This window comes from Nannobrachium achirus (assembly GCF_963921795.1).
Source record: "Nannobrachium achirus genome assembly, chromosome: 23".
NCBI classification, from domain to species: domain Eukaryota; kingdom Metazoa; phylum Chordata; class Actinopteri; order Myctophiformes; family Myctophidae; genus Nannobrachium; species Nannobrachium achirus.
This window is the reverse complement of record NC_137830.1, coordinates 47,167,619-47,188,524: the sequence shown is the minus strand read 5'-3', so window position 1 is coordinate 47,188,524 and position 20,906 is coordinate 47,167,619. Positions and strand designations below refer to the sequence as shown.

The following is a 20,906-nucleotide window of genomic DNA, read 5'->3' as shown; positions in this document are numbered from 1 at the left end:
GCACCAACCACATCTAACTATTTAAATACTTAGAGCAGGTCAATTTAGTTCAACACTGCAGTGTCTCGTTTTGCTGTTTTAACGGAGTGGCTTGTTGCTTGTGAGCTGTCTGGAAGAGTTTCTGTGTGTGTGTGTGTGTCCTGAGCAAATTTCACAAACCACTGAAAGAATCAGGGCTAAGTTTTTGTGCACATAAACGTTAAGCGATAACATGGCAGCCTCCAGTTTTGCATATGACAAGGTACCAGTGATCAACGAAGTGCAAGAATTGTATTCCAAAGACACGATCACGTCTCCAAAGCTCACAGAGGAGCTGCTCAGGCACCTTCGCCAGGTGATGAAGGATGGAAAACACTCGTCTGAGCCCCTCCAGGCCTACATGGTTCCCTCCGGAGACGCGCATCAGAGTGAATACATGGCACCGTGCGACTGCAGGCGTGAGTTCGTCTGCGGGTTCGATGGCTCTGCCGGCACAGCCATTGTGACGGAGCAGCATGCAGCCATGTGGACGGACGGACGCTACTTTCTTCAGGCCAGTCAGCAGATGGACAACAACTGGACCCTCATGAAGACGGGGCTGAAGGAGACTCCAGCCAAGGAGGACTGGCTGATCAGCGTTTTGCCTGAGAACTCCAAGGTCGGAGTGGACCCCTGGATCATAGGGGCAGACCAGTGGAAGAGCATGGCCAAGGCCCTGAGCGCTGCAGGCCACTCTCTTGTGGCGGTGCAGAATAACTTGATAGATGTTGTGTGGGAGGACCGCCCTGCTAGACCCAGCACACAGCTAGTCACCCTTGGATTGGATTACACCGGATTGTCTTGGCAAGACAAGATTGTAGCCGTCCGAGCCAAGATGACGGAAAAGGGAATCACCTGGTTTGTTGCCACAGCGTTGGACGATGTCGCGTGGCTTTTCAACCTACGAGGTTCGGACATCGAGTACAACCCTGTGTTCTTTGCATACGCCTTTGTGGGGCTGAGCACGATCAGACTGTTTGTGGACCAGAAGCGGCTGGCTGATCCGACTGTGAGGCACCACCTGCAGCTTGACACTCCTAGCAAGCCTGAGCTGAGCATCCATACACACCCGTATGACTCAATCTATACTGAGCTCCAGGCCGTCTGCGCCTCCCTGGGCGCCAAGGACAAAGTTTGGATCTGTGACAAAGCCAGTTATGCCCTCACACAGGTCATCCCCAAGGTCCACCGTTGCCTTATCCCCAACACTCCGCTCTGCCTGGCCAAGGCGGTAAAGAATGCCACTGAGATTCAAGGCATGAGAATGGCACACATCAAGGATGCGGTCGCGCTTTGTGAACTATTTGCTTGGCTGGAAAAAGAGATCCCAAAAGGCACGGTGACTGAGATTTCTGCTGCGGATAAGGCAGAGGAATTCCGCAGTCAGCAGAAACATTTCGTCGGCCTCAGTTTCCCTACCATCTCCAGCGTTGGCCCAAACGGAGCAATCATACATTACAGACCTGTGCCCGAAACCAACAGGACCCTGTCCTCGAACGAAGTCTATCTGATCGACTCCGGAGCTCAGTACACCGATGGAACTACAGATGTCACCCGCACCGTGCACTTTGGAACCCCCACTGCCTTCGAGAAGGAATGCTTCACCTACGTGTTGAAGGGACACATAGCCGTCAGCGCTGCCGTCTTCCCCAACGGAACCAAAGGTCACATGTTGGAGGCGTTTGCTCGAGCTGCGCTGTGGGAGGCGGGACTGGACTACCTGCACGGCACTGGACACGGCGTGGGCTGCTTCCTCAACGTCCACGAGGGGCCGTGCGGGATCAGCTACAAGACGCTCGCCGACGTGGCCCTGGAGGCCGGTATGATCATCAGCGACGAACCCGGCTACTACGAAGACGGGTCTTTCGGCATAAGGCTCGAAAGTGTGGTCCTCGTTGTGCCGGCCCAAACCAAGTACAACTACAAGAACAGAGGAAGTGTGACGTTCGATCCCCTCACCCTGGTCCCCATCCAGGTGAAGATGATGAACACGGAGCTGCTCACAAGGAAAGAGCTCCACTGGGTGAACGAGTACCACAGGCAGTGCAGGGAGACGGTGGGAGCGGAGCTGGAGAGGCAGGGCCGCAGGGAGGCCCTGGAGTGGCTCATCAGGGAGACCCAGACCATCACCTGAAGACCGATCACTCTGATCAGGGAGACCCAGACCATCACCTGAAGACCAATCACTCTGATCAGGGAGACCCAGACCATCACCTGAAGACCAATCACTCTGATCAGGGAGACCCAGACCATCACCTGAAGACCAATCACTCTGATCAGGGAGACCCAGACCATCACCTGAAGACCAATCACTCTGATCAGGGAGACCCAGACCATCACCTGAAGACCAATCACTCTGATCAGGGAGACCCAGACCATCACCTGAAGACCAATCACTCTGATCAGGGAGACCCAGACCATCACCTGAAGACCAGTCGCTGACCAATCTGGAAACCCATCATCAAAGAAAGTGCGACGCCCACTCGGTCTGTCTCAATGGCATAGCCATCATTGACTCTGTCTCGAGAGATTGGTCGCTGACTGACTCTTAAGCCACAGTGCTTCTCAACCCTTTTCATGTCAATGACCCCCAAATTAATAATGTATTTCTGTATTTATAATGGACGTGAAGGCCACATGGTTGATATTAGACACTGTCCTGTTCATTATTTCTGGCACTTAGTGGAACACGTTGAATATGGTAATTAGGAATCTATAAACTTCATGAAATGGTACATTATGAAAAGAAATAAAAAGAATACAACTCAAATAAATTAAAATACAATAGCAAATACACACACACAATGCTGGGAGACATACAGTATATTGAGAACATGGCAAACACTGACAACTGCTATAATAATCTATAATAATGCCATGGAGAAGTGTCCCGTCTTTAATATCAGGTTGATGAGAGACAAGCAAAAAGAGGAAAGTTGCAGAGCCTCATCGGGACTCTGTAGAAACGTTAATCACTTTTGGAAAACAATCTCAGAAAGAATAGTGTGCGATCAGAAGGGTAAGATGGTGATCATTGGAAAGACAGAAATTTGACTTTGGTGCTTCTACTGTATATCAGGAAACCGGCAATAAGAGAAGAGAACGAGAGGGGGGAGGGAGGGAGAGAGAGAGAGAGAGAGAGAGAGAGAGAGAGAGAGAGAGAGAGAGAGAGAGACTGAACAACTGCTGTGAAAGCACTATAGGGCTGGGCAATCAACCGAAAATATTTAGCGCTAAAAGATCAAACTTGCTCATGTAGGTTAATCAAATAATCGAGATGCAGTTTGTTTTAAAATATATATTTGTCTCGTTTCTTATAAATCAAGCAATCGACACAAACAAATATATAATAGATCACAATGTCATAATATTGTGAGCTTGTTAGATTTATTATCTTTCATGTTTTTTTTTTAAAATAAAATCATTCATTAATAGTAATGCAAAAGTTATGGAATAATGGTGATATTGATTTGAAGTCCTATCGCCCAGGCCGTACACAGCAGTCAACCAGGTTGGAAGAATATAGAGTACTAAAGTCATGACGTCACTCCGTTATCCCCTGTTCACGGAAGTACCGTATTTTCTGTATTGACATACTATAGGGTCATCTTAGCATCGCGTCAAAAGAACTGTATTGCAAAAATAAACAAATCAGCCTGGCGATTCTGTCCGTTGTCTGTGTCGTTACATTTGATAACGTCTGTGTTTGGACAAAATAGAATGAATCCTGCGGCGGTACCGGGAAATGGAGTAGGAAAATACAGTAGGAGATAACGTGACTCACTGGCCGGCCGCACTGACACACATCACACTCCGCCAAAAAAAACATTGGCAAGATTCTTTAAATTCTGTGGCATTAGTTATCACTGTGTTACTATTTAGTTGTTTGATTAAACAAATTGAGAACTGACAACACTACTCTACTCCATGTTTTTAGAACAACACAATACTGCCTCATCAAAGTTGGTACGGTAACTTTATACATGTGAGATACTTGAATGTGTCCTTATAATATAATATTATTATCATCACCCAAATCCAGCTCAAGTGGAGTTAGGAGGTTTTTCACCATTAATGGAGAGATCTTTTCCCACCATTCTAATCAATGATGGACAAAACTATTATCTCTAGAAGTTGGCGTTAGGAGGAGTTTTGAACGAACGTTTTAGGATCCAATTGAGTTAGGTGGTTAATCTGGGTAATCTTACGATCTTCAGGTCATTTTTAAACCTAAGAAGTTTCTTACTCTTAAATAAATTAGTACCCTTTAGTTGATGCCTCATATCTATCTGAGTGAAATTGCCAGGCTCATTTGTTTATTTTCTGATCACAGTTCGTTCTTATATGCCGCAATTGCTATCTAGACCCTATGGTCTTCAATGGAGAAAATAACTCCACAACCCAGGGGTGTACAGCGGCCTCTAGTGGCAGTGATGTCAGACGTTCGGTTCTCTATCGTCCAAGAAAACAAGACGTTTAAAGGCAAAGCATATTAAATAGATAGAAACAAGACAAGAATTAGCCTCACGTGTCAAACACAGATTAAGCCAGTTCAGGGAGAGCCAGAGAGGAGTCATTATTAGACAGTAAAGTGGGAGCGGTTCTCCATGGCGTGCTGTGCCGCCTGGTCCACAGACCCAGGCGGCAGGGGGTTACCTAGAGTCTACGTGGCGGCTGACAGCGTGCTTAAAGGCCGCCACGGCCAAGTCCTGGTCCAGCATGGTCATGTTCTTGTAGGACGTGTTAGTGAACGCATACCCGTCCGACGAGGGGAAGTTCTGCAGCGCCGCCGGTTGCTGAAAAGAAGAGAGAGAGACAATTCAAACTGTTTACATTAGGCCTATAGGGCAGGGGTTCCTAAACTTTTTTGTCACGGCACCCCATAAATATGATTTTAATCCGAGGCACCCTTGCATTATACATTTCACTCCCAGCACCTTATATTTATAGCATATCTTCGTTGTCGGGTGGAAACCTTGTATGTCCAAAACCATTTTGTATTTATCATCTATAAAATGTACTAAACTAGTGAAAACAGCAGATCTACAAGCACACAAGGCCTCGCATCGCTGTCTTGTATGATGAAGCAGGGCTTTGCTTTACCAAAAGACGTACACATTTGAAACTTGGAGATACGAGGTTTCTGCCCGACAGTGACGATATTTTAGTGATCATGTTGCGAGGAAAACGTTGAGATAATAGCCATTTTGGTTAGAACTGACTGAAAATGACTTTGTACTTCAAGTTTAAAATTATACTAAATATTTTTTCACGTGTCCAAATAAATTCCAAATATTATCAAATTATCTCGCGGCACCCCTGGACTGCCGTCGCGGCACCCCAGGGTGCCCCGTCACCCACTTTGAAAACCCCTGCTATAGGGTCACGATATGAATGTGTTGATTGGAACATACGTCCTTGAAATAGGTTCTGTGTTAACAATTATACTAACGGAGGCTCTGTTCCATTTAGTGCAGCACGGTGGTTCTCAAACCTTTCAATCTCAAGGAACTCTGAGAGTGTACGAATTGGACCCATAATGGGCCATTTGGAGCCCCTCATGGAACCATGAGTGTCCCTGGGCCCCACTTTGACCCACCGGTGTAGCAGAGTGTTTCCAGTGAGCCAACACGCTCAATATCAGCACCCTGACTCCGTTTGACCAGAATGGAACAGAGCCTTCATTTAGTATCATTGGTAACACCTGTGAAGGAAGTAAGGACAAGGCCCAATTTCTTTCCAATATGGCTGCTGTGCATATAGCCTATTACGGGTAGGTCTATACATTATTGTGTAGCTTGTATATCTGCTATTTTTGAGAAATCTTGAAAATTAGAATTTTGACCCGATTATATAAGTGTCTTTTGAATCCTTCTAAGATTTGTTAAAAAACCGATGTTTCTATGTCAGCAATCTGGCCAGCCATCGTCAAAGAAAAGGTCCTTTTCACTTAACTGGAGCTCAGTTAGTCTGTTCTTGAGAGACTACTATGTCAGTGGTTCTCAAACCTTTTCATGTGAAGGACCCCCAAAATGATATGTATTTGGCCACGGACCCGCATCTCAAAATATTTAGTTCCAGGGACCGCCCAGAAGCAAATTTTGAGTTACAAATGTTCGCTTTGAAAATACATATAGTCAAAGATTTGCACACATTTTCACGACTTTTTCAAAAATAGCAGATCTACAAGCTCGCAGCGCGGCACTCGGTGCCGCGCTGTGAGCTTGTATATCTGCTATTTTTCACTGGTTAAATAAAGCATTCAATAATTCTAGGCCCTAAATGGGTTAGAGGTTGAGAATGACTGAAATAAATTATTGTGTCACCTCCTCCCGTCTCTGGATCTCAGCGTGGGCGATAGTTTCAGCTATCTGGCTCAGCTCCTGCTCGCGGGACGGACCCAGGTACGCCAACACGGGAGGCTCCCATCCGTCCCGGAAGCGCAGCGAGCACGGAGGAAAGTACTGGTCCTTGGGCCACTCCAACCTGGGGAACAAAAATAAATAAAAAGAATCACCTTCACTGTTGTTCACATATCATTTTCCGAATGTCTGTCTGTTTGAGTGAGTGTCTGTCTGTCTGAAACAGCGTTTCTCCTCAGTGGCTGGAGCAATTGATCTGAAATCGCATCACCATTAGCATATGAACACACCTGACTTATCTGTGAAGCCCGTTTGTCACTTTCACAAATCATATGCTGTATATTAGCATTTTTATGGTGTATCTACTATCTATTCTGCATCTAGCATGAGGCATATCTATTCTGCATCTAGCATGAGGCAACATGTTTAAACAGCTGTGTGTGTGTGTGTGTGTGTGTGTGTGTGTGTGTGTGTGTGTGTGTGTGTGTGTGTGTGTGTGTGTGTGTGTGCGTGTGTGTGTGTGTGTGTGTGTGGGGGGGGGGGGGGTATTTCTTACATTGATGCTCCTACATATTATCACGCAAGCACCAGTTTAAGTTACTTTCCATCCCTCATATACTGTGTGCACAGTGCACATCCCATAACCCACACACTGCACATCTTTTTGGAGCTCATATCTTTGAACGGGTAAGGGCTAGTGTTTACAAAATGTGCAAAGTGAACTGAAGAGACTTCTATTCATGGAATCGCGCTGAATAGACACACATGGACAGACGGACAGGGTTCTGTAGTGTTTTATCTTTGTTATTTCTACGTTTTGTATTCTGTATTATTGATGTTTGTCAGTCTATTTGAGTAAGAGGGGCCACAGTGGAAATAAGTCGCTGACTTTACTGTGTTTTAGTATCCTCCATTGTCTTTTTAAACCCTCTTTGTATGATGGCTGAAAGCTATTAAATAAATCAAAGGAGCGAGAACATTCAAGTCAACAAAGCATCTACAACTAAACGTAGAGATAATCTTTCAAGAATTAGTATTTATACTGTGAAGGCTAGAATGTTACCATAAAGGTTAAAAGGTTCCTGGATGTCTTAGTGTGTTCCCATTTAGAACGGGCACACATTATTGTGTATCATTATTTTATGCTTTAACTATTGAAAAATAGCAGATATACAAGCTCACAGCGCGGCACCGAGTGCCGCGCTGCGAGCTTGTAGATCTGCTATTTTTGAAGAATCGTGAAAATTAGAATTTTGACCCGATTCTATGTCTTTTGAATCCTTCTAAGACTTTTTGAAAAACCTATGTTTCTATGATAGTATGGCCATCGTCAAAGAAAAGGTCCTTTTCACTTAACTGGAGCTCAGTTAGTCTGTTCTTGAGAGACTACTATAGTGGTGCTCAAACCTTTTCATGTGAAGGAGCCCCAAACTGATATGTATTTGGCCACAGACCCCCCCCCCCCCCCCCCATCTCAAAATATCTAGTTCCAGGGACCACCCAGAAGCAAAATTTGAGTTACAAATGTTCGCTTAAAAAATACATTATATTCAAAGATTTATGATTTGCACACATTTTCACGACTTTTTCAAAAATAGCAGATCTACAAGCTCGCAGCGCGCGCTGTGAGCTTGTATATCTGCTATTTTTCACTGGTTAATGCATTCAATAATTCCAGGCCTAAATGGTAAAAGAAATGTATCTCTAATGCTAGCACACCTGCATTTAGTCCAGCCGTCACTCAGCGTCACCCACACGTGCCTCTCCTCTGCAGTGAGCGATTCGTGGAGGAATTCGATGGTCTCGCTGTTCAACAGTGGAACCACCACACTCCTGGCCAGTTCCACACTGGACGTCTGGATCACCTGCACGCACGCACACTAGGGCATTCACCAAGTATTCCAATATTCCAATATTCGAATATCAAAGTCACTATTCGACGTTGTTCACCGAAGTCGAATATCGCTTATTTTTTTCATTGTTTTCTCTTTAAAAAATATATAGTTTATAAAGCTTGGCTACTAGATAGGAAGTCATAAGAATGACGTGACCCCAAAATAAACATATTTGAACTGAGGACCTCTACCCTGACAAGCACTTGGAAGTCATAAGAATGACGTGACCCCCAAAATAAACATATTTGAACTGAGGACCTCCACCCTGACAAGCACTTGGAATTGTAGGTATTACATTCAATGTGACTCTGTTCCGCAGATAAATGTTGTGAAAATAGCAGATCTACATGCTCACATCGCCTTGCGCTTCGAGGCGTTTTCACAATGTTTTCACAATGTTCGCCTTTTGCTTACTTAATATTTGACAGTTTGGCCAGTCCTGTCGAATATTCGACTATTCGAATACTTTGAGGTCAAATCATTTGAAGACTAAAAATCACTATTGGGGTGAATGTATTATTACATAATGTAATAATACATTATGTAGACAAAATCAACTGTAGATTTATTTGAATTAAATCTTAAGTCAACATTTTAGGTGACTAAAAATATGACTAAATGGACACGCGACCTAGCCCAAATTAAAGCTCTATTATGTAATTATTTGTTTTTAGAATACATTTTTATTTTGTCCAATCTGTATGGTAGAGTATGTTGACACAATAGGCTATAAATCATACAATCGGGGTGGTTGTTTTTGGTCTCCCTGCTTGATTTAGATCCTGTGTCTAGGGTTTGACACACATTTCTCCCCTGAGCAAGCACGCAGGCTCTATTAGCTCAGTGGTAAATTAAAGGAAAGAACACTTCAGCACCGGCGCAGGAGACCCAGCACCGGGTTCAAATCCAGGGTAGAACAGGAAAGTTCCATGGAGTATGGGGACCTACCATCCTCAGCGGAGTGAAGAGGAAGTGCACCAGGTCAAGGGCACTTGGGTTCTGAATGTGGTCCCTCAGTTTGCCCTGTAGGTGACAGCAAACCACCAGGACATTAATTCACGCAGAAAAGGCTGCACCAGCTGACATATGTACACATTTTCAGTTTAGGCATTTAGCAGATGCTCTTTGTCCACGAGTGACTTACAATAAGCAAGGTAAACACACACATCAAATGCAGATGACAAGTAATATCATAGTAAACTAGGATCATATTGTAGGTGACCTCGGTATCAGTCTAAACAATATAATATCCAAAAATACATAGGCCTACTTAACTGTACAATGAAACGGATGGCAGGTAAACAAATGAAAACTGGCATCTAAATAACATGGTATCAAAATGAAATGTAACATTTGCACAAGGCATGGTTGTCAAGGCTAGGACTAGTGCAATAGTACTCTAATGGCTCAGATATGAGGTTCTCACCAGCAGATTGAATGCGTGCTTAAATTTCTGGAGGCAGTCGACAAACTCCTCCTCACCTGGAGGCTTAGATCGTAGCGTTAGAACTCCCTCTGGTGGACAAAAGTGTAAATGGCACATGTTGACATAAAGAAACTTATCTTATATAAAACACATCTACAAAAACGAGTACAAAAGAACAAAAGAATGTTATTATTGTTGCCAGGCACGACTTTGTTTCTTTTGTTGACTTTTGTTTGCAATAAATTAATGACTTTGCCAATCATACTGATGTGCATATTGCATGTTTGGCTGCTCCATGTTGCTTGCTTCCCTTGAGCAAATGTCGTATCACCTGTGTTTCTATCAAATAATATTCCAAACTCACCTCCTGGACTCTTTTTCCCTTTTTTGGATTTCTTCCTCTTGGAGAGCTCGTTGTAGGCCTCGGCAGCTTTCTGAAGTTTGGTGACAAAGTACTCGATGTCGTCCAGGATGTGGTTGAGGATTTGCTGGAAAAACAACCGAGATAATCTTTGTTTTAATGGACAGACACCACCAAGTCATGTTTACTATGAAAACACTAGGGAGGCTATCTGGAGCCCCTTCCAAAAGTAAGACAATCCAGACACCACAAGAATCCATGGTATGAGGCGGCAGTGGCTCGGAAGGTTCTCGGTTTGATCCCGGGCGGGTTACCCATGAGTTAGTGCCAAAGTGTCCTTGAGCAAGACACTTAACCTCCTGATGATCCATCAGTGTATGCATGTCTAATGCACATTGTGAAGCATTTTGGATACGGTACAATTTGAATGTTGCTGAGCTCCGATCATATGGAGTAAATAGCTATGACGCTGTGATAGTATTGTGTGTGTATGTGTGTGTGTGTGTGTGTGTGTGTGTGTGTGTGTGTGTGTGTGTGTGTGTGTGTGTGTGTGTGTGTGTGTGTGTGTGTGTGTGTGTGTTCTGACTACAGGACGCTAGTATGTTTTTCCCACCAGAGCTGAGCAGAGGCCACACCCAACGCGGAAGTGCCTCTCTCGCCGTTTTGGCCGATAGTAGTCATTAACCTGTAGTAGTCATTGACCTGACCGCGATGGAGGCTTGCCGCCTCAAGCGGACTTGAGCCACGTGAGACACTGCCGAGCACTCAGTGTACACATAGACATCAAAGGGGGCTTGACTGGGATTCTAGTTTTTTGAGGCACTACACTGTCTCTAAGCATGTGGTTATTTTCCTTGCTTATTGTAAGTCGCTCTGGATAAAAGCGACTAAATATCTACATTGTAAATTGTAACTGATAGAGCACAAACTCTAAGAGTTAGAGACCAATTAAAGTGTTGCCTTTTGTGGAACCCAAGCTACCCGACATGTGTAGTGTAACCTTCGTTTCAACCTCTTGTGCCTCTTTTTTAAATCATGTAGTTACTCTGATTTGATTTGCTTATGATAAGCCAAGCAAGGTGACTTTATCTAATGATTAAACTTCAAACAAACCACAGTAATCATTTATCAAGGCCTTAACATTGGACCAAGATTCTTATGTAAGACAAGTTTCTCACTTGCTTGCTTGGAAAAAAAAAAACTGTTCATCTTCTATATACAGTGGTTCTATCAATGACCCCCAAATAATGTATTTGACCGTGGACCACATCTGAACAGATTTTGTCCCAGGGACCCCATTCAAGATTTGTGTTGTTAGGTTTCAAAAAGATATGTATATACGAGTCACGTCGCAACGCGTTGTGAGCTTGTAGATAGACCATTTTAAAGCAGCCAATGTACAGGTATATGGGTTTAAAGTGGCTAAACTGCTTCTTGATACCTTGTATGTATTTGGTACATTGTTTTCCTTAGACATAATAAAGTTTAGATATGACCTTTTTGATTTGACCTTTTTTTCTTTCCTCTGCTCCAAAACCTGGCTGCTATGCAGCGTGATGGGAGTTGAGCATGAGAAGTGAACAGGGTTCCCACACATTTTTACCAATTAATTTCCCAATTTCCAGGACTATATAACAATAATTCAGCTCAATAACAGGCCACTTACTCCTATGCGCAATGCCCAAAGACAGGTAGTGTATGCCAGTGGTTCTCAACCTTTTCAGGCCATGACCCCCAAAATAATCATGTTTTAACTGGGGACCCTGGCACCCTGACGAGCACTAAGAGTTTAGGAATTTTGCATAACACAGCTCTATTGTGAAAATAGCAGATCTACATGCTCACAACGCCTCGCAACACTAATATTTAGACAATTTGGCCCATGTTTAATTTGTTATTTCAGAGGTATTAACAAAATCAATAACCAAAGACAATGCATAGCTATTTTATCCAGGACCTTCCAGGACCCTTGATAAATTCCAACATTTTTCCAGTACTGGAAAAATATTTTTCTAATTTCAAAATATTTCCAGGAATTTCATGACCGTGGGAACCCTGGAAGTAAGTGACCAGATCAGACTCACTCACCACGTCCCGATCCACCCGGGCCGCAGTCATCTCCGGACACACCCCCTCCTCTGCGTACGGCATCTGATCGTTGTCTGGCGACAAAGACAACAGGGAGATTAGCCTATCTATGCATTCTGCTGCCGTGGAACTATTGGATGAAATAAACACATTGGACAACAATAACACTGGTGTGTTGTGTTTTTTTTGTTGCTCAATGCAGAGCATTTTAAGGTGTAAAATAAACGACACAGTGAGTAAAGAGTCTACACACTGTCCAGTGTCTATTTCGTCGACTAAAATAGTGGTTCTCAACCTGTGGGTCGGGACACCCAGGGGCGTCCCCACATTGTTTTTGAGGGGTCCCCAGATGACAGTGAAGTGACGATTTAAGGACTTTTAAGACCTCTAAAAAAACGAGAGAAAGAAAATAATAAAGACCGTTGCTGCAACAAAAGTAATCAACAAACTATAGGCTACTATAAAAACATTGGCCAAATTGTTAAATAATATTAGAAAGACGCAAAGTTTGAAAATGGTCGATCTACAAGTTGGCTCAATTTGTAGAAAATAGCTTGAAGACCTGCTATTTTCATAATAATGAGTAGGCAAAAATGGTACCATATAATAAGCATTAGTGAGGATATGAGGATAGGTTGAAAACGGATGAAGTCATTCTTTAATGTAATGCTAGGTTCTTCTAAACAGAGAAATAAAAATAATTGTATTTAATGTACCCTAGCCTAGAACACTAACGTTGGATATTGTCACATCAGACTAACATTGCGTATATTTTACCCAATATAATAAATTCAATAAAAAATATATTAAAGTACAGCAATACATGGCAAATTCATAATATTTAATATTTCAACATGAAATAAAAAATATATATAAAGTAAATAATAAACAAAAAGGTATATAAAAGCAGCAAAATCTGTGAAAAATGTGGGTATTGTTAAAAACATTGCTAAAAATAAAAGAAGCGTTATCACAAGAGGAGAGGTTCAGACTCACAGTCCTGCTGCTCGCTGGCCCAGGCCGACCACGCCGCCACTCTGCCCTTCACGTCCACCTGGCTGACAGTAGGGGGGGGCTCAGGGGCGGGGGCGGCGGGGGGTGGTGGGATGACCCCGTCACTCTTCAGGATCATTCTGGGACAACATGGACGGAGAGAGAGACGGAAAGGACCGTACCGTTATTCACGTGACGGAAGCATGAGGTGCAGCAAGTCAGCAAGTCAGCAAAGCCCGGGGGCTTCATTTTAACCCATTTAGGCTTAGAATTATTGACCGCTTTAACCAGTGAAAAATAGCAGATATACAAGCTCACAGCGCGGCACCGAGTGCCGCGCTGCGAGCTTGTAGATCTGCTATTTTTGAAAAGTCATGAAAATTTCTGCAAATCTTTGAATATATGTATTTTCAAAGCGAATGTTTGTAACTCAAATTTTGCTTCTGGGTGGTCCCTGGAACTAAATATTTTGAGATGCGGGTCCGTGGCCAAATAAATATCAGTTTGGGGGTCCTTCACATGAAAACGTTTGAGAACCACTGACATAGTAGTCTCTCAATAACAGGCTAACTGAGCTCCATTGAAGTGAAAAGGAGCTTTTCTTTGACGATGGCTAGCCAGATTGCTGACATAGAAACATAGGTTTTTCAAAACACCTTAGAAGGATTCAAAAGACACTTATAGAATCGGGTTAAAATCTTCAAGATTTTCCAAAAATAGCAGATCTACAAGCTCGCAGCGCGGCACTCGGTGCCGCGCTGTGAGCTTGTATATCTGCTATTTTTCAATAGTTAAAGCATAAAATAATGATACACAAATAATGTGTACCCGTGTTAATACTGGAAATTGTGGAGAAAACTAGAGGAACACTTACTTCAGTGCTTCTGGTCTCTTCTTGACCTTGCCGCCTTTGGCGTCCACCATGGCACTTTCAATATCTGCGTGGATCAGATTCGCCTGGAAGAAAATCAAAGACAATTTGAATAATACACCTACTGTTCTTAAGACAACGTGAACGTAACAAACACGAGGCATTAACCACTAGCCAATCTAAAAGCTTGCAGATGTTACGTTTCTTCTTCTTTTTGACTTTTTATGGCAACTTACAGTTTACAGTTTAGGCATTTAGCAGACGCTTTTAATCCAAAGCGACTTACAACAAGCAGATAATACATCACTGTAATAAACAAGATAACATGTCATAACATCAACAACAATATAACAAATGCATATGAATATCAATCTAAAAAAAACAATATAATCAGTAAAGAAAAAAGGATTCTAAAAAACCTAAAAACAAATGCTAACTAGCTTCATGTATGGTCATTGAGTGTTTCAGTAGTGCTATGGGTTTATGTGGAGTCTGAAAAGGTGAGTCTTCAGTCCACGGCGAAAGCTAGCGGGTGAGTCCGTTGTTTTAAGTGCGACAGGGAGTTTATTCCACAGCTTGGGGGCCAGGAGGGCAAACTGTCTCGGACGAGTGGATTTTTGTCCTGGGGCTTTTAGCGATGGTTCTGTCTGCATCCCTGTGTTGGCTGATCTAAGTGAACTTAAACTCCTCAGGTGAGGAAGACCATTCGCTGGTCGAAACCATCGTTTTATTTTGCACATTTAAGTTTTCTCAGAGCAACAGCTATACAGTAGCTGCCATATGGACTTCTTTTCTTACATACAGTGACTTTTTGTCCTGAAGCAGAGAACTACTGCATAAGGATGTGCATGACAATTCCTTTAGAGAACGTCAACGCCAGTACCTTAATGTCTTCACACTGGAAGAGGTGCAGGTCGGGTTTGCCCTGACCCGCCTCTTTGCACACCAGAGCCAGGATGGAGTCATAGCTGCACGCGTTCATCACAGCCTGACAGTGCTGGATGGTTCCGATTGGGAAGTTCTCCAACTCATTCTGAAAACAGCACACACACACACGTCACACACAGGGTCATCAATATGTCCGTACACGGACAAATGTGTCTGTGGCAAGACTTGTCCTTGTCCGTGGCAAATTTTAGATTTTCTTTTTACACACCATTACAATGTTCCTATTTCAATCATAAGAGCCAATTACTGAATGTCAAGTCTCCAGATTTTCTTAAGAATATGTATGACACCAAGTTACTGTGACACTATAGCACATTAGGAGTCCACTAGCACACGTCGTTCTCAAACGTTTTATTTGCAAGGACCCGCAAAACTCTTGAGAGTGTACAAATGGGCCCGTAGGGTTATGGTCATTCAGGGCTATCTATTTATGTGTTTCTGGTATTATATGTATGTATATATATATATATATATATATATATATATATATATATATATATATATATACTGTATATATATATATATATATATATATATATATATATATATATATATATTGTCCACTCATTTTGTATGTCCATGGAAAAACATTTTTTACAAAAATTTCCACCACAATCCAGCATGGCGATGAACCCTGCACACACACCTGAATGAAAAAGGACCTCTCAAAGACCAAAATCAACAACCCACAGTATTAGTTTTTCTTTGAGCTCCTTTGCAAAGCACAAAGCACAAAGGTTCCTTTACTGAGAATGAGACACACAAAAGGTAGCAGACAGCACTGGCCAATCATACCACAGACAAGTGAAACACAAAGGATCAGCACTAGACCAAAGTCATGGGAAAAGTCAAACTTGTTTCTAGACAATTTCATATTTGCCATGTTTTGGCTGTATACAACACTATATTACATACTTATAGATAATAAAATGTTACTTTTTTCAATAGACAAATAAAGACTATTTTAGGCTTGCACTTCATTTCTTGAAAAATCTAAAGTAGGAGAGAACATTTTATACATTACGCAAGGAGTCATTTTGAAGACAACCATGTCTGAAGTCATGCTTGTTTTTAAACGTTTCTTTGGGTTTATGGGTTTTCTGGTCACTGAGTGTAACAAATGCCAATTAATGAATCCCTAGTGATCCCCGGGGTGTCCAACCTCATCATGACCCCTACTTTGTGACTCCGCCACCCTCCTGGGTGCTCTCACACACTCTCACTCTCACCTTGGTCTCCTGGTCGTGGAGGCTGACCGCCTTGTCCTCCACTTGCAGCAGCATGTCCTGGGTCCACACCTTCACATCAAATCCACTGTTAACTTCGTAGACTAAGGTGCCGGCTACATTGGAGCTGGATATTTCTGAAGCTAGACATTTTTTTGTGCTGTTGGGTCTAGCAGCCACACGAAGCTGGATATTTCGGCCGTGAAACTGGATATTTTTTAAACCGGATAAATAAGTGGAGACATTGAAAAATATCCGATTCACTGGATCCGTGTAGACAGGGAACCCGGATATCTCTGAAGACTTTACTGTGTGTGTGCTTGTCCCCCTAGTGGAGGTCTGGGGAATCAGATTATTTTAGACCTAGATATCTTTGTCGTGTGGACCTAGATATTTTTGCCAGACCCAGGGGGTCGGCCTACAAAAGGCTTTGTCGGTCTGTCGGTCTGTCGGTCTGTCGGTCGGTCGGTCGGTCCCTCTTTTCCTCAGTGTGCCTGTGTTTGCCTCTGACTGCTCATCTGCCCCTCCCTTCCCTTGCTCGGCTGATTGCCTTGAGTGCCGTCACCTGTACAGGACCAGCTGAGTTGAGTTGGCTGACGAGCTGCTGACACTATAAATTCCTCAGCCCATCTACAAGCTCAGAAACATTTCCAGCTGCTCAGCCTATACAATCCTGTGTGTTCATGTGTTAGTTCAGTGCCATACTAGTGAAAACAGCCGATCTACAAGCTCTGACTACCACGTTCCTGTCATAGCCCTCTGCCTGTCTGACAACCACGTTCCTGTCATAGCCCTCTGCCTGTCTGACTACCACGTTCCTGTCATAGCCCTCTGCCTGTCTGACTACCACTTTCCTGTTTTAGTCCTCTGTCTGTCTGTCTGACTGTCACTGTCCTGTCTTAGCCGTCTGTCTGCCTGTCACTGTCCTGTCTTAGTCCTCTGCCTGTCTTACTGTCACTGTCCTGTCTTAGTCCTCTGCCTGTCTGACTGTCACTGTCCTGTTTTAGTCCTCTGTCTGTCTGACTGTCACTGTCCTGTCTCTGTCCTCTGTCTGTCTATCACCCCCCCCCCCTTCCCCATGGATCAACACCTTATCGTGGTGGGGAGGTTTGCGTGCCTTAAGGATCCCACGAGCTATACCAGCTGGAGTCTTGCACTCCTGCCAGCGTCACGCTTGCCGGACAGGTCAAAGGAGAGAGGCCAGACTAAGATTGATCCACCCCCCCCCCCCCTTCCTTGCATTCTGATTTTCATTGCGGGTCTGGCAGAACCAGGTGACCTGGTCTAGTTCTATGTGGATATCTGAAAAACCGGGATATATGACATATCCAGCTCCGTCTGGCCTAGGCCTAGGCCTAGGCCTATGATGAAAAATATTCGTCGACTTGTAAAACCATTAGACTCCCTAATCGGGAGATAAGCGACCGTCAGGTCGCATACACAAACTTTAAAAGGCAATGGTAGGCAATCAGGAGGGAATATGGGAAATGGGACAGATCCATGTTGATGACATGACTTTAGAGATACTGTGTAGCGTTTTGCGTGATTTTAGGGCAAAATCTGTAGGAGCAGTGTCCAAAAATGTGTTTTGCTAAATTCGGCCTGATGGTGGCGCTAGATGGGACAGATGCATGTTGATGACATGACTGTAGAGATACTGTGTACCGCTTTGCGTGATTTTAGGGCAAAAAAAAAAGTGTTTTGCTAAATTCGGCCTGATGGTGGCACTAGATGGGACAGATGCATGTTGATTACATGACTGTAGAGATACTGTGTACCGCTTTGCGTGATTTTAGGGCTAAATCTGTAGGAGCAGTGTCCAAACATGTGTGCAAGAATCGGCCTAATGGTGGCGCTAGAAGAGGCCATGTGAGAAATGAGGGGTTGTGGTTTGGCAGCCAAGGAGTGTGTGCAAAGTTTGGCATGGATCGGGGCAACGGTGGCGGAGATATGAGTAGGGGAAAAGTGTGACGTGACGAACAGACTGACTGACAGCCAGCTGGTGGAGGATTTGATAGTGACTGCGACCTAACGGTCGCAACTAAGAACTAAATATACTGACAATTTCGTCAACAAAGAAACACTAGACTAAGATATCCAGTAGAAATAAAGGCCAAGTCATTTTACGTTTGGTTGCGCTCGGGTGTTGCGCTCTGAAAATAGCAGATCTACAAGCTCACAATGTATCACAGCGCTAACCTTGCGTTGCTCAGACTCATTCACACACTGCATGGATGAGTCGGTCTGACTCATCCGCAAGGCTATCGCAGCGCGACGTGTTGTGAGCTTGTAGATCGGCTATTTTCAGCAAGAAACCAAGTGTAAAATCAGCCATTACATCACAACATATATTTTTTATTCAAAATTGAAATCAAATGTTATTCGTTTGTCACATTAAAACAAGCTGCCATTTAAAACAACAATGTCCCGCAGGTCCACACGCCAGTGTTGATTTCGTCGACTAAAACTATGAAGAAAAATGTTTGTCGACTTGTGTTTTTTTCACTGACGAAAACGAAAATAAAAACTAAATAAAAACTAAGCTGTGATGACTAAAACTAAAAATATTGACAATTTCGTCAACAAAATAAAAACTAGACTAAAACGTTAGGGAGGGACTAGTGGAGAAGAGAGTCATTTTATGTTTGGTTGCTCTCAGGTGTTGCGTGCTGAAAATAGCCGATCTACAAGCTTGTAGATCTGCTATTTTCAGCACACAACCAAGTGTAAAATCAGTCCTTACGATGCCATCAAGGCCTGCCAAAATACATTTTAGTCGACTAAATCAACTGTAGATTCAGTCGCCTAAAATCTTATGACATTTAGTCGACTAAAATTAGACTAAAACTAATACTTTCCAGGTGACTAAATTATGACTAAAACTAAATTACATTTTATTCAAAGGACTATGACTAAAACTAAATCAAAATTTGCTGTCAAAAACAACACTGCCTCACACCTTGCCCTTGGCGTCCAGGAGACGGAGTTTCCGGACGCCGTCCTCGATGGTGATCATGCCGTCCTTGCGGTCCATCACAAAGGTGGTCAGGTGCTGGGAAGAACACACCAAGGAAAACATGACTATTACGATTTGAGAATAGCCGATCTATAGGCTTATAAAAACATTTCTCTACACCAGGGGTCTTCAACGTTTTCAGGCCGAGGACCCCTTAGTTGAGAGAGAGATGAAGCAGGGACCCCCACAACCTGTTCATAGATTTTCGGATATTTGACCACTTGAACCGTCAATACTTAATAAATTGACCTTTCACTCCATACTTAGTCTGCTCTTTTTCCCCTCTACACCAAACCTCTTTGCCGAAAATAGCCGATCTACAAGCTCACAACGCCTTGCAGCTCGAGGCGTTGTGAGCTTGTAGATCTGCTATTTTTGGCTCAGAATAGGGACAAGTTCAAGTGGTTAATATAAAAAAGGAGAAAAAAGTCACACAAATATTTGGAGGACCCCCTGTAGTAACTCTGAGGACCCCCTGTTGAAGACCTTTGCTCTAAACAAATCTTGTATGGGGATCAAACACTAAAGCCCCTTTCAGATGGGGGGCGGTGACGCACCCTACTAATTCATTTTCAATGAGAGGAGGGCGATTATTTGGGACGCGCGGAGCAGTTGAGGAGCGGAGAGGCGAGAGGGCGCGGCCTGTGTAATTTTCGCGCTCGTGCTCGTTCATGCACGTGCTTGCGGGCGGCAAGAGCTGGATTGTGGTCATCTTTGTAAATATCGCCTGGCGTTTACTCGCGGAGCGATTGTGTTTGTCTCTCCACTGCGGTGCGATCCCCGCTGATCCAAGTGAGAACGCCAGCGTCAACCCCCTCACCCCCCTGAAATGCGCTTAATCTCTCAACACAGATTCTGCAGCTGAATCTGTCAGCACCACTGCCCTAAACTGTTAGTAGGAATAAACACAGAAGCTACCGAGAGGAAGTGGACTAAGAAAGGGGAGGAGACGAACCGCAAACCGAATTCCTGTCTCTACACAAAAAAGGAGGTGGTACAGTTAGGACAGTGTAAGGACCGCCCATAACTTCTTCTGATTGGTTGAAAATGAAAGAACAGGAGCTCGCTGTTTGTACCAAAAATGGGATGGGGTCACATTCAACTGAAACAGACTGAAACCCCAGTCCAGAACCTACAGTACCTTGCGGCGTCCCTCACTAATCATTAGACTAGTCATCAGAATCGTAAAACGTAATTTGGGGTGAGCGTTCGGCACAACTGCCAATCAAAGTGACTACTGGCCAATCACAGCGTGTCTTTTGCGGGACTCGGCAAAACACAGTCGTAGATTGTACAGTGTATACGCGGTGTGCCCAGAGGCTAAAACAAAGAGTGGAAAAACCTGAATGGATTCCCAAATTGTTCACGCACACAACCTCACACACAAACTCTCACTCACTCACTCATTCACTGACTCAGTCATCCATTCACTCATGTATGTATTCATTCATTCATTTATTCATGTATTCCAGGGTTCCCCAATTAGTTTTCCCCAAGGGCCGAATTATGTCTAGGATACCAAGCCGAGGGCCACAACATTGCAGGGGGGGGCGACGGCGGCGTTCCTGCTACTCCAGCGACAGTTCAGATATCGTCGTTGTCGGGTGAAAATCTTGCATGTCCAAAACCGTTCGTTTTGAATTTATAATTTTTTTAATTATTTAAACTAGTGAAAACAGCCGATCTACAAGCACACAACGCC

The 20,906-nt window shown here is 43.7% G+C and overlaps 2 protein-coding genes across 6 annotated transcripts in view; one reads left to right on the top strand and one right to left on the bottom strand.

Moving 5' to 3' along the window:
• Positions 1 to 20,906, bottom strand: part of eps8a (EGFR pathway substrate 8a, signaling adaptor) — a 114,679-nt gene that overhangs the window by 23,137 nt on the left and 70,636 nt on the right. For 4 of the 5 annotated variants that reach the window (XM_080754780.1, XM_080754777.1, XM_080754778.1 and 1 more), the window contains exons 5-16: positions 19,148 to 19,240; positions 16,192 to 16,260; positions 14,898 to 15,047; positions 14,018 to 14,100; positions 13,147 to 13,283; positions 12,151 to 12,224; positions 10,066 to 10,189; positions 9,702 to 9,790; positions 9,224 to 9,298; positions 8,100 to 8,245; positions 6,345 to 6,504; positions 4,675 to 4,814 (exon numbers count right to left, since the gene is read on the bottom strand). In XM_080754780.1, coding sequence (XP_080610906.1) covers positions 4,675 to 4,814; positions 6,345 to 6,504; positions 8,100 to 8,245; positions 9,224 to 9,298; positions 9,702 to 9,790; positions 10,066 to 10,189; positions 12,151 to 12,224; positions 13,147 to 13,283; positions 14,018 to 14,100; positions 14,898 to 15,047; positions 16,192 to 16,260; positions 19,148 to 19,240 — 1,340 coding nt within the window. The remainder of the gene's footprint in view (positions 1 to 4,674; positions 4,815 to 6,344; positions 6,505 to 8,099; positions 8,246 to 9,223; positions 9,299 to 9,701; positions 9,791 to 10,065; positions 10,190 to 12,150; positions 12,225 to 13,146; positions 13,284 to 14,017; positions 14,101 to 14,897; positions 15,048 to 16,191; positions 16,261 to 19,147; positions 19,241 to 20,906) is intronic. The other variant, XM_080754781.1, reaches the window with a different exon arrangement.
• LOC308309260 (xaa-Pro aminopeptidase 1-like) lies at positions 192 to 4,663 on the top strand. Its single transcript, XM_080754782.1, has one exon. It carries the CDS (start codon positions 212 to 214, stop codon positions 2,150 to 2,152), a length of 1,941 nt encoding a protein of 646 aa, XP_080610908.1. The 5' UTR covers positions 192 to 211; the 3' UTR covers positions 2,153 to 4,663.